Genomic DNA, 13702 nt, shown 5'->3' with positions numbered 1-13702 from the left:
ATTCCATGTGAAAGGGTCTTACCACCATGAACTTGTGACAAGTCTCTATGACAGTGTCTGTGCTCTTTTACAAGAATCTGCTCTAATTTTTCATGCAATGACTGATTACAAGATAATGCAAGTGATAAGATGCAAGCTTAGGTACTAACAATGAACTGAATGTAGTGAAACCTTCTCAAATTGATCAATGCAAATAGATGTGATGAAGTTGAATGCAAGAGAGAGATCCCCACAATAGATTTACACCCTATTTTTAAAATTTTAAATTTTAATTGGCCCAATTTCTGCTAATACTACACTAATGATAGTGATTAGTGCTTAATCACAATGCTTAAGGGAGTTAAAATTTGGAGCCTTCAATTGAGCATGAGAAAGTGGATTTTGAAGGGGGTTCTTATAATAAATTGTTGCCCTTGATGAGGAAAAGAGTACTATAAACAAAGTTTAGCTCAATCCTTCAAAAAATGGGTGAAAATCACAAGTTACAGGTGACTGGTTTTTCGGCTATTGTGTATCATTGAGAGAGGCATTTGTCATGAAACTCAATTTATAGACTCCTCATACAGCGCTCTAAGTGCCCCTAAAAGGAATCTCTCCAATTTCTTGTGTGGAAGAAGAATGGCGTGAAAAATAAATTTAGCCAACCAACGCAGAAATCCTTATGTAGACGTCGAATTAAGTGAAACCACATGATATGTGTGGTCGCCCTACTATGCTAGAGGTGTTCTAGGAGGACTTGAGCAATGGATTCAAAAATGTGGTGAATAAAGCCTTGCAAATATGAACCACAAGGAGGAAGATGAATATAAGGTTGGGGGATTAGTGATGCTAATGAGATATTAATGCTAATATAAGTAGATAATTATGCAATGAAGGGTTGGAGAAGCTCATGGAGAAAGGGTTGGCTCTAATACCGTGTTGAAATCCATGGATCAAGCTCCCTACTTTAGCAAAACATCTACCTAATCAAACCTAATCCTACCCTAATTAATCAAGTTCCACCATGCATACTAACATCAACACATTAATTCTTCATGAGCATACACAATGATAACATTTCCTCTTCAGAGTTTAACACCTCCAAACATGTACATCAATAAGACATCATGAAAAAGTAACAAAATCAAAATATTTATTCTTAGAAGCCACATAAGTACATATCCTCAAACCAATATCATAATTTCCCAATGCAAGGATTTATCAATGCTTAATGCTTGTACCTTGAAATTATTGGAGTGGAGACTTCGGTAGCAATCACACACAAATGAAGTAAACAAGGAGAGATAGAGAGAAGCACAACACTTAAGTAGATTGATGAGAATGAGTGAATTATAAGTGAAGTGACATGATAAGGTCACTTACACACACTCATAAGAGTGTGTAGATATGCTTGAGGAAAAAACCTTCTAAAGAGAAAAAAGTGACCTAGCCTTATAAGCATATATCCACACATCACTACTATATAAATGGCTATAAATCCTCCTTGAAGTGATGATATGAGCATGTACAGGGACCATGTAGCTAATCAATCCCCAAATGGCAACAATAAGGCCAAAGCTTTGTAATGACAAGAAGCTTTGAATTTCTCTCATGAGAGAGTCTTCATGAAAATATCTACCGCATTGTCATGTGTAGAGACATAAACTAGGCCAATCTCTGATATAATGATAATTCACCTCAACGTGCTTTATACGAGCATGAAACACTAGGTTCCTCGCAATGGCTAATGTACTCTAGTTGTCAGTGAAGATGGAGATGGGAGACTGTTGTCCAACATTAAGTTCTGCCAAAAGGTATCTAAACCATATACACTCCAGAGTCTCACTGTAAAAGCTACCATGTACTCAACTTCACAAATCAAAGTGGCCATTATCGACTGCTTCTTGTTGAGCCATGACATACATGAATCACCAAACTAAAAGCAAGAGCCACTAGTAGACATTCGTGTGTCATAACATCCAACCCATCGGAATCATTAAAAGCGCCAATTATCTCTCATAAATGTCCAACTTGTAAAGCCTAGATACCACAATGATGTCTCCATCACTCTGGTCATAAACTGTACACCCATCTCATCAACAAATTTGACCACTAGGTCTACCCTAGCAATGGCATAGACTGACAAGAAGTTCTTTTTAATCTTGACACAAATAAGACTTCTAAGAGTGATTGTCCCACCATTTGCAATAGTGAGACCAAACTTACTAACTTCTTTCATTGGATACGAGAAGTTATTTGCATTCGTGTGAGGAGTAGACTCAAGGGAGGAAAATAAATTAGATTGAGAAGTAATATGCTTGCTAGCACCACTATCAAAATACTAAACATGATGATATGTCCACTGACATGTATACATCATGGACCAAAGGGTCATAACTACATTGCACAATGAATGCCCAATCATCCTATCCATAGTTCACTAACTCTCTTTTCAGCAATTGGATACTCATACATAACCACAATCATGCCTGACTTTATCCACTATATCTGCTGGCAAGATGTAACGTGCCTCAATGCTCATAACGATATTACAAAGCCCTTTGGCAACCAATACATGACACATCATATAAGACCACAACGAATAATTAGTCTCATCAAACTTATCCTCGATGAAAAGCATCATTGCTCCATTTACTCTACCAATAACAAATCTCTGACACAAAATAAAAATGTCCAAACTACCTACAAGTACTATCAATGCAAGCTTAATGCAACCAAGATGATTGCCAAAAGATCATTGACGATGAAGAGAACCTACAAAGTGTATGAAAAATGACAATGTAGAGCCTAAAATTGTAACTAGCAAAAATACAAAAATCGATGACTATAATGAACGATGTTGAAGCTTTTGGTGCTGATCTTGAGAATGTGATGTCAAAGATGAGGCCTTGTCTACACACCAAATGCTTATGTATTGCAAAAGATCCAAAATCGAATAGAGACAACCCAAACTGACACCACCTTGAGATGTATATGAAAATCTTACAGCATGTGAACAAGTCTCAAAATGCACTTGAAATGGGCTTTGAAACACACTATAGGTATAACTTCTCCACCAAAGAGGGTAGCTCAATTAAAGACAATCAAAAGGACAGCCTAAGGAGAAGATGACAAAAGGATGACAGCCAAGAGAATTATTGGAGTTATGAGTGCAGCAAGCAAAGAGAGAGAGAGAGAGAGAGAGAGAGAGAGAGAAACACTACTCTAGTAGATTGATTAAAATGAGTGAAGTAAAAGTGAAGTGACATAACAAGATCACTAACACAATTATAAGATATGCTCAAGCGAAAAAATCTCCTAGGGAGGAAAAACGTGATCTATCCCATTATTAGTCTAAGTCCACATTTCACTACCATATAAATGGCTACAGAAACTACCAAAGTAAAATTCCGACACTTGATCACTTAATAAAATATTACAAAACGTCCAGGCCATCAACTACCCTTCAAAGGCTAGACCAAATAAAACCAAGCAGATATAAAATTGTTGGTTTTTACAATGCAACAATTTTGAAGTGCTTTGTCATCTTCGTTGAACTGCCACACAAACATCATGATCCACTGCAAGGATTCCTCAGTGCCTAGGGACTTTACCAGAAGAACTAAAAGCCACATATTTCAAATACAATTGTAGAGTAGCATCTCCGTTGTTACAAGCTGAGATTTGCACTGACTCGTGAAGCTGTGACTCTCACAAAACAACACAAGTGCTACCCAGCTTTATTTCCAAGCGATGATCCACTTTTAGGCTGTTGTTATTGGGTGTTTAGCAGCTCCCATTCCCATGTGAAAGGCTTTGATTGAATCTCCTAAACTTAATAATAGCGGTCCAATCCAAAAGCCTTACATGGGTACATGGTGTGCCATTCCAAAGCCCCCAAGGCTTTTCTTCGAAGTTCGTAGTAAAGTGCATTGAATAGTGCCACAGTTACAACACATCTCTAAAACCAAGGACCAAATTAGTTGGCTAAGGATGGTCCAAGAGGTGGGCGCCCATCCTTTACTGATGCTAAAGATCCCCTAAATGATCCTGAAAATTGTGCAGCCTCTATTTGTCCCAGCTTCTTACTGTGTACACTGCCACCATGCTTACCAGCCTCCAGGAAGCTATCCCTTCCACGATGCCGGTGACCCGGTTTCTCCTTGCAAGAATCCCTTGTCACCACATCCTTGTTAGCTATCATGCTAGGTAAGTGAGATAAGTCTCCACTTTGAGAGGTAAACGCAGAAACTGTCATAGATTTTGCTACACGAGACACAGGTCGAGCTGGAGCCATTCGAACATCTTCACTACCACCAAGCTTTTTCCTCCTTGGCCCAGCCATTGGAGGTCCCATGGAACCGAAGCGTGAAGATAAAATTAAGGGTGCAACATGCTGTGAAGCTTGCACAGCAGAGCTGTTTTGATTTTCAGTAGATATCTGAGCTTGTCGAGGAGGCTCCATAAGAAAACCCACTGCACCATCCTCATGCGGAGGAGGAAACTTCTCGCTCTTGCTCTTGACATTACCACTTTGACAAGCATGATGAGCAGCCATACGCCTCTTCTGTAAAAGAAAAAATGAACACACTTAAGCCTCCTCCCTCTCTCTCTCTCTCTCTCTCTCTCTCATACTATGCATGTGGTGTATTCTCACGACTCATACCTGAAGGTTATCTTGCAACTCTGCATTGGCCTCAGGGGCAGGAATGGCTCTGCTTTTGCGATTCCTATTGGTGACCCTGTTAGGAGCATCACCACGAGTTTTGCCAGCTAAATGTCTTTGCCTGTCAAAACATGCAATAAAGCCGCAAACATGAGAAGTGATATTTTGTCCATATCATGGAAGATCAGGCCTTGGAAAGAAACAATTACCTCCTATTCTCTTCATCACGTAATTTTGCATCCATTTCCTTGCTCGGTGGGTATTGAGGCAGACTTGAAGGATCGCATGCATATGGCTTTGTGGTGAAGAACTGGACGGAGTAAATCACAAGACCATCAGTAAGCTCTCTTGCTATACAAGAAAAACAGATCAAAAACCATCATAAGCAAGCGCCTTTTCAGTAAACACATGAAATTTAGATATAAATGCCAGGGTTATAATGCTGAGCTCATTGATTTGTCAAGGGCTACTGAGACCAAACTATGCTTTTCATGCAAACCAACAGGGAATTACTTCGCTCTTCAATGCATTCGATGCAGTTCCACGATCCACAGGTTCAATGGCAAGAAGCTTGTCAAGGAGAGCTAAAGAAGAAGGTGGAAAATCTTTGAATGTTTCAGCAATGTTGCGTTTGTAAGGCTGCTGAGGTTTGAAAATAGTTGCATGTGGCAGCTTCGACTTCTTCCAATAGTCTTCTGATGGTGAGCCACACAATTTAAAAATCTTATGCAACTGCTCCACCTGCAGAAAAGGCAGTAAAGAAATAGACAACATTTGTCCATACAGGAAAGAAATTACTTTGAACCAAAAAGAAAAGCTTTCTAAAAGCTCAGAAAAGAGCACGGTAATGTCTTGTTGTTTAATTGGCCCTATTTGAATACCCAGCCACCAAGGCCCCCACCCCCCCCCCTCTCTCTCTCTCCCAATGACCTACAAAACATGTTTAAACTTCCATGTTGCAACGCACCGTTTGAAAGAAGCAAAAATATAAACTATTTAGAGGTGATAAATAAGAGGTTGTTAAGATTGTTAGCAAGTAAAGGAAATACACGCAAGAAGAGAAAATCCAAAAAAGAACCTCTTTTATCAGAGTTTTTGTGTCTATAACAGTACCAAAACCATATCAGAAATAGCAAGCTCTAGCCCGAGTGGTAACAACCTGGCCTGCTGACGAGGTTCTATTGCTGGCTGCGGTTCTCAAGAATCGTCAATACAAGATGGCCGTACGAGCAGGATATCAGATCAATAAGACATTTGACACCCAATTTTCAAGCAAATACAACTTTTCAAATAAAAGGGAAGAGGAAAGCACCTCTGTTCTTCCTGGCATAATAGGTTTTCCCGCTAGTAACTCTGCTAGAATACAACCTGTGCTCCACAGGTCTACACCTACTCCATATTCAGTAGCACCAAGCAAAAGCTCAGGAGGCCGGTACCATAGTGTTACAACCCGACTTGTCAAAGGTTGGTTTTGATCAGGCCGAAAGAAAGTTGCAAGACCAAAATCAGCAATCTTCAAAAGCCCAGAATTATCTAGTAGGAGATTGGAGCCTTTGATGTCCCGATGCAGCACTCCTCGTGTATGACAGTGCTCTAATCCCGAGAGCAACTGATGTAAGTAGCATTTCACCTGTTACAAATCAAAATTATGTCGGTTTACATAAGTTTTATGCTTTACACATAATGCATAGCAGTGCTATCTTTGCCTTAATTTGTACTTCATAAACACACAAACGACTACACCACTCTAGTCTGCAGTACAAACCTGTGGCTCCGTGAATACAATTCCAGGACATGCAGCAAGTCCAGCAAGATCATGCTCCATATACTCAAAAACAAGGTAAAGGCTGCAAGACATCCTGGATGTCACAAGACCCTCTAGTTTGACAACATTAGGATGATCAAGGCGTCGCAAAACTAGAATCTCCCTTGCCATGAACCGCACACTCTCAGGCTCGAGATTGTCAAAGCGGACTTTTTTTAAAGCAACCACTTTCCTGGAGTCAAGATCCCGGGCCTTGTATACATTGCTGTATGTCCCTTGTCCAATCTACAAAAACAATATGGCTCATCTTAACAATACGTTTGCTGTGTTGTCTTAAATGACTGTGTAGTGCCAAAACAAAGAGTGCTGTAAATGGTACAAGCAATAATTCAAGCATCATGCATGTGATCCAACCAATATCCCGAGTATAATGCATGGCTTTCATCAATAACCCTAGCTCAAGGCATGTCGCATGATAATCAGCAATAAATAGAGCATCATGTATGTGCTTCAACCAATATCCCAAGCATAATGCATGTCTTTTATTAATACCCGCGCTTAAGGAATGTGGCATTATAATCATGTTCTCATCAATCCCACGACTGTTCTCGTCAATGCCCATCAATACCACGTATGTTTTCGTAAGCATGCAAGCAGCCTACTAATGTTCTAACCTGTACTCCCAAACCTTAGTGCTTACAACATAACGGGTACCCAATAAACAACATTCAAATTTGACTATACATGCTTACCAACCTACCATTGCATGCATGCTAAACATCCTGACAATAATACTTAAGAACTAAGCGTAATTATCCAAGCATCCTAAGCATGATATTAATGTCCTGCTTTGTGCCTTAAATATTGTTCTGCTCAGCACCCTAAACAACAAACTTCCTCAAACAAGAACTGAAATTCGCTTTCATCATACTTAACATTAACTGTATACATGTCAAATTAGGTGATTAAGATGTTTCAGCAAGGACTGTGAAGATGTACCTTATCTAGCTTCTCAAAGGAGTCAGCGCGCCTCGGGATCCAGCCCCTGATGGCCTCTCCTGCAACAGCAGAGAGCCAGGCAGGCCATCCTGCAGCAACCTGCTCTCCTTCATGGTGTTTAGGGAGGTTGCTGAGCCTGGGGTTTTCCGCATGGGAGGGTCCCCTCCTTTCACTTCTTCTAGGAAGGGAAGGGTCAGGTACTTGCACCAGGGGGCCTGAGGTCCCATTTACGATACTGCTGCTATGGTGGCTATGGTGTTGCTGCTGTTGATACCGTTGTTGTTGTTGATAATGATGATGATGCCTTCTTCTCTCTCTCTCTTGTTCTGCCACCACTATCCCACCATTGCTGTTCAAGGGCTGTGAGACATTGAGATTTCCAGAATACCTTGCTGATGGTTGGCGGGAAGATTTGAATTTTGGGCTGGGTAAGGGCTCTTCTACCACCTCTGGCTTACTGCACGGGCAGCCCATCGCTCCCTTCTTTACATCACAGGCAACAATTGGGCGCAAAAACCTTGAGGAACTTTGTCATGGGCGCCCAAAAGTTTACCCAAACCATGAAAATGTGATGATGGGCACTCCGCAGCTGGGCCAGATTAGCTTAATTTGCCCTCTAATTACCCTAAAATCTCACAAAATGTACGTCAAGAAGCTCAGAATGGCCCGCTCTGCACCGTTTTCAGGTCATTTTAACCGATTTTTGGGTTAACTCCGACGATCGTCAGTGGAGCGAAGGATTAGAGCCCTCATTAGCGAGAGAGCATAGAATTACAAAGATAAGTAGGCCTTTCAACGGGGGTTAGCGCTGCCCTGTCGATGACTTCATGGTCATGCAATGTCATGCCATTGCCATCCCACACCTCCAAAGCACTTAATTGTAAGCCCACCGTTGGGTGGCGCATTTATCACTCGTCCTTTACTTGCATTTAAAGTCCTTAGCTGTGATAAATTGAGTGACCTTACATTCATATGCACTGTATGATGTATCATCATGTATGTACCTTGCCCTTTCATATGTACATTGTGTTGCATAATACATATTATATATATATATATATATATATATAACATTATATATGTAATTTATATTATACATTCACACATTTGCCAGTATATATATTATCATTATCATGTGTATGTATCTACATCTACTGTTTATTCAACACAACTGACTCCCTCCCTCCCTCTCCACGTGGCCAAACGAGAGGGAGAAAAGGGGCCACGGATTTTGGATTTTTGAAATTTGAAATGAAGGTATAATTTTTCAAGCTTGGGTCGCCCTTCAGAAAGTATTTTTCGTTGAATGGCTTTGCCGCTGCAGCATCACGCGGGTCACCTACTTGTAATACCCTAGTTTCCCCTTATTCTATTCCATGCATCCATCTCATACACACGTAAGGGCAAATGTGTGTATATATAATGTACACATATATGTATTATATGTATACGAAAGGCAAAACATGGAATCTTTTAGAGGCTTGTATCTACATCTACTGTTTATTCAACACAACTGACTCCCTCCCTCCCTCTCCACGTGGCCAAACGAGAGGGAGAAAAGGGGCCACGGATTTGGGATTTTTGAAATTTGAAATGAAGGCATAATTTTTCAAGCTTGGGTCGCCCTTCGGAAAGTATTTTTCGTTGAATGGCTTTGCCGCTGCAGCATCACGCGGGTCACCTACTTGTAATACCCTAGTTTCCCCTTATTCTATTCCATGCATCCATCTCATTTGCACAAGACCCAATAAGCCTCTAAAAGATTCCATGTTTTGCCTTTCGTATACATATAATACATATATGTGTACATTATATATACACACATTTGCCCTTACGTGTGTGTAGACACAATCTAAGATAATATATAAACACACTATACACAATACATACACGCACATTTGCCCTTATTCTATTTAATGCATTCATTTCAATTGCACAAGACTCAATAGGCCTCTAAAAGATTCCTTGGGGCCCTCATAGGGGTTAAGGCAATGTGTTGCCATGGGTTTTTTGCAAGCCAACACTATAGTAAAGGGAAGAAGGGGGGGTTAACGATAGCAAAACAGGCCCAAAATCGAAACACCATCTACCTCAACACAAGAACACGTTTAAACCTTTTGAAATTTGAAAAAAAAGGAATTATCCACATAATCATGCTCATTTTAAAGATGTGATTGGTTGAATTCAATGTTCTTCCACTAGTCCCGTGCTGATCTTGGACCCAAAAAACACTTATTTCCAATTTTAAAAAAATGTGTACGCATATTGTTAAATGCCCTCAATATCAGTCTAGGAAATACTATGACATCATTTCAAATCTAAAAGTGTGGTCAAATTAAAATATTTGGATAGAAATTTTTTTAAATTTACCAGTCTTATACTGGCTCGTTTACCCTAACTTGTCTCTCTTATACGAGGGAGCCTCACCCCTCGCTCTACAAAGTTCACCTTTACCTAGGTTTCCTTTTTTACGCGCTACCTTTAGGCATACCCTAGGTAAAAATTACCATTTTGATGTAATTTTTGACCTTTGTTTTACTAGTAAATATGATAAACACCCTTAAAAAAATGCTTGATAGAAGTAAAAAATCATCCACGTAAGCTCCACCTCCCCTTCACTCATGTCAACCTCTACGTATAAATCCTTGTCCCTCCTCCTGGACCCTCCATAGAGCCTTCATGGTGCTTCAAAGACTACTTGTCTTCACCTAATTCCTGGGGGGCCTACATTATGGCCAACTTCTCCAACACAACAAACCTTATAAAGACTTATCTCCTTAAACCCCACCCTTACTTTAAAAACTTGAAGGACTTCTTTGGTGTAGCTTTTATCATTTTAAATTGAAAGGAATCACTTGAAATTTTACCTACTTTGATTTAGAGGAATGTGCTTTTGTTCATATTTTTTAATATTTTCTAATGGTAAAAACCAAGTAGCTATAAAATTTTCCATGTCTAGACTCATCCACATATTTTTCAATGTTTATTGATGGTGAAAATCAACTAGCTTCAAAAAAAATCATTGGGCTGGTCTAGAAAAGGTCTATTTAGAGCGATTAGTGATGTTTTCACCTCAGGCTATTCTTTAAGTAGTAAACTATGATTTTGTTAATTGCTCAAGTAATCTATCTCTTTCTTTCAATCAATCTCAAAAAGATGTAAGCATTAAACATCTACTTTGTTTCCAATTCTTTTACCAAGATAAAAAATATTATGTCTATCACACATCAAAGAAGCTACATAGAAACCTTTTTGTGGGTTTTTGCATCAATACACCATCTCTCTCTCTCTCTCTCTCTCTCTCTCTCTCTCTCTCTCTCTCTCTCTCTCTCTCTCTCTCTCTCTCTCTCTCTCTCTCTCTAAATGACAAGCAAGAGATGTTGGAACAAAGCATTTATCTTGCAATGAAAAGTGAAGGTGGCTTCAAAGGTTGTTAATACACATCACAATTTAGTCCTACCTGTGTGAGAAATTTTGCAGTAAGTTTGTATCCTAATGTTTGTGGCCTTGCATGCCCTTGACATTACGTAGATGTACTAGTGTCTTGTAGATAAATAATTACACGTTTAAACTAGACTCCATCTAGATGTGGTAACAAGGTTTGCTCATAAGCTCAATATATAAACTATCTTTTTATTGCTTCACCCTTAAGGTTTTTGTACAATAACCACAACAACACACACTTGCCTACAAACCACCACCACAACTCATCAATCCATTCTATCATTATTACAAGGGAGAGAGGTTACCTGCATGTAGACTCATTTTACATTATGAGATATATCCAACGGCCCATCATGTACCCTATGTACAATACTTGGTAGCTCTAACAATTATCTAGAATCCCTCAACTTGAAAAGAGCTCAAAAAATAATCAAAATGGTCCCTAAACTTGCATGTAAAATATCCCCTTTTGTTAAGCATCTAAGCACCCAAAACAACATAATAAATAAAGCTTTTTTCCTATCACATTTGTCTAGAAGACTTTAACTTAATTTGAACATCATAATTTTAAAAACATTTATCTAGAAGACTTTAACTTAATTTGAACACCAAAAAGCTCCTCAAAGTATGCATACAAAAATTCTTCAAAACATATTTCTGACACTTTGGAAATGCAAAATTTGGGTGCTTCACAAGCCACTATTTGTTGGGGAGGATATTCTCACATATGCCTTTCCTAGGGTAGATAGGGTCACGTTTGAGAATGAGAGAGAGAGAGAGAGAGAGAGAGAGAGAGAGAGAGAGAGAGAGAGAGTAGCTCCCCCCTCTTTGTAGGCTTGAGGAGTCTCAAGCTTACAAGTTACTTATGGAGCTCCTTCCTTCTCGTTGGCTTGAGGGGTCATCCCCTTTCTCATTGGCTTGGGGGGTCTCAAGCTCCTCCCTTCCTCATTGGCTTAAGGGGTCTCAAGCGACCTATGGTTGTGCCTTTGTGCCTCTTGTGATGTGATGTCATGGCCAGTGGCTCCCTAGCTATGTGCCTCTCTCACAGGTGATATCGAGCTTCTTCTTGGTTTATTCACTCTTGTTTCCTTGGGACTTGGGGCCCCCTTGTGGCGATTGCTTCACATGATACACCTAACCCTAGTTTGAGAAGCTCTAGCCAACCCTTATTTGCCATAGGCCCAATCCTTTTTATGTATAGGTAAACTAAACAAAACCAAACATAGACATAATGAAGTTGGACAACAATTTGACAACATACCAGGGTAAAATTATAAGATCGATAAGAGGGGTTATTAAATAGACCATCATTGTACCTCCCCTTAATCCAAGGGGTTCTTGCCTCTAACTTTCAATGCATGGATGCATGCAAAGCCACCATTTATCTATCTCCTTTTCACAACACACAAATCTACCTAAAGCCTTGCAAAATTGAGTCATTTGCATCAAGATAAAGCTCTTGTACACATAAAATTTGGGTTACCTAAGCCTTGCAAAATTGAGTCATTAGCATTAAGATAAAGCTCCGGTACACATAAAATTTTATCTAAAATTAGTAAAAACCAGCTAATTAACCCCTTTGCACACGCCTAAATTTGGGGGGTTTTTTTTTGCCAAAATTGGTTAAATAGGACCGCCATTCGATGCATTAAGGTCTTCATAGTGCCATGGAGGGTGTGGTAGCATGGAAGAGATGTCAAAAAAGGTGACACTACCGACATTGAGGGGGAATTCACTTTGATTTCCCCTGAATTTGCTATGTGTGAGTTAAGGTTCTCTGCTCGTTGAGATGTCTCCCAAAATCTAAAAACTAATCTTGTGTGTGCATTATGTTTTCTTGCCTAAATATTTGTACCGCCTTGTGTTGTAAAAGGCTTTGTAATTTCCTCCTTAAAACCCTGTTTTGAGTCGGAGGGGTAAGTTTTAGAGGCTGAAGAATCTTATGTGTGGTCAAGCTCCATTTATAGGCTTTACTATGAGCTATTGTATCACACCAAGTATGGCCTTTGTGATTTTTTGCATCCATGGTGCCAGTGAGCCCAAATTACAATAAATACGAAGGTTATTCCCCATAACTCTCACCTTGCACTAAATGGGGCTTTGCTAGGTATTTCGGAGTCTCTTATGTCTTGCATGTCCACTCAGTGTACATGTCAGTATGTGTGTAACCATCTATATGTATTTGTATAGGTGTGAACACCTCATATATGTATACCTACTATTAGTACGTGTGTAGCCATCTTTATGTATTTGTATAGGTGGGTGTAACCATCTTTATGAATTTGTATAGGTGTGAACACCTCATATATATGTACCTACTATCAATATGTGTGTAACCATCTATATGTATTTGTATAGGTGTGAACACCTCATATATATATACCTGTCTCACAGTATGTGTGTAACCATGTATATGTATTTGTATAGCTACGAACACCTCATATATGTGTACCTGCTGTCAGTATGTGTGTAACCATCTATATGTATTTGGATAGGCGTGACCACCTCATATATGTGTACATGTCAATATGTTTGTTACCATCTATATGTATTTGTATAGGTGTGTAACCATCTATATGTATTTATATAGGTGTGAACACCTCATATATGTATTTGAGTATGTGTGCAATCATCTATATATATTTGTATAGGTGTGAACACCTCATATATGTGTAAGTGTGACTACATGTGTGGGAACACCCCCTTATCTGGATAAGATAAGTGTGTGCCATGTGTCATGTCCCTATATGTTTGTGTGATTTGTGTGAGGTAAATAAGGTTTTCAATCTGTAAAAGAATGCATTTGGTGTATTTCACAATATATCTAATCAATCCACATTGAGTTGTGC

At 39.4% G+C, this 13702-nt stretch overlaps 1 protein-coding gene across 1 annotated transcript; it reads right to left on the bottom strand.

Moving 5' to 3' along the window:
• Positions 1-3374: 3374 nt before the first annotated feature.
• On the bottom strand, positions 3375-8075 carry LOC147638998 (putative serine/threonine-protein kinase At1g54610). The gene is made up of 7 exons (XM_086786397.1): positions 7410-8075; positions 6411-6695; positions 5958-6275; positions 5159-5386; positions 4855-4955; positions 4646-4766; positions 3375-4546 (listed from the first exon to the last, which is right to left on the bottom strand). The coding sequence occupies exons 1-7, from the start codon at positions 7881-7883 to the stop codon at positions 3959-3961; spliced, it is 2115 nt and encodes a 704-aa protein (XP_086642523.1). The 5' UTR covers positions 7884-8075; the 3' UTR covers positions 3375-3958.
• Positions 8076-13702: the final 5627 nt, after the last annotated feature.

Source organism: Cibotium barometz, chromosome 4 (genome assembly GCF_041138505.1).
Source record: "Cibotium barometz isolate CiBa-2024 chromosome 4, ASM4113850v1, whole genome shotgun sequence".
NCBI lineage: Eukaryota > Viridiplantae > Streptophyta > Polypodiopsida > Cyatheales > Cibotiaceae > Cibotium > Cibotium barometz.
Note: the sequence above shows the minus strand (reverse complement) of the source record. Positions and strands in the feature narration are given on the sequence as shown.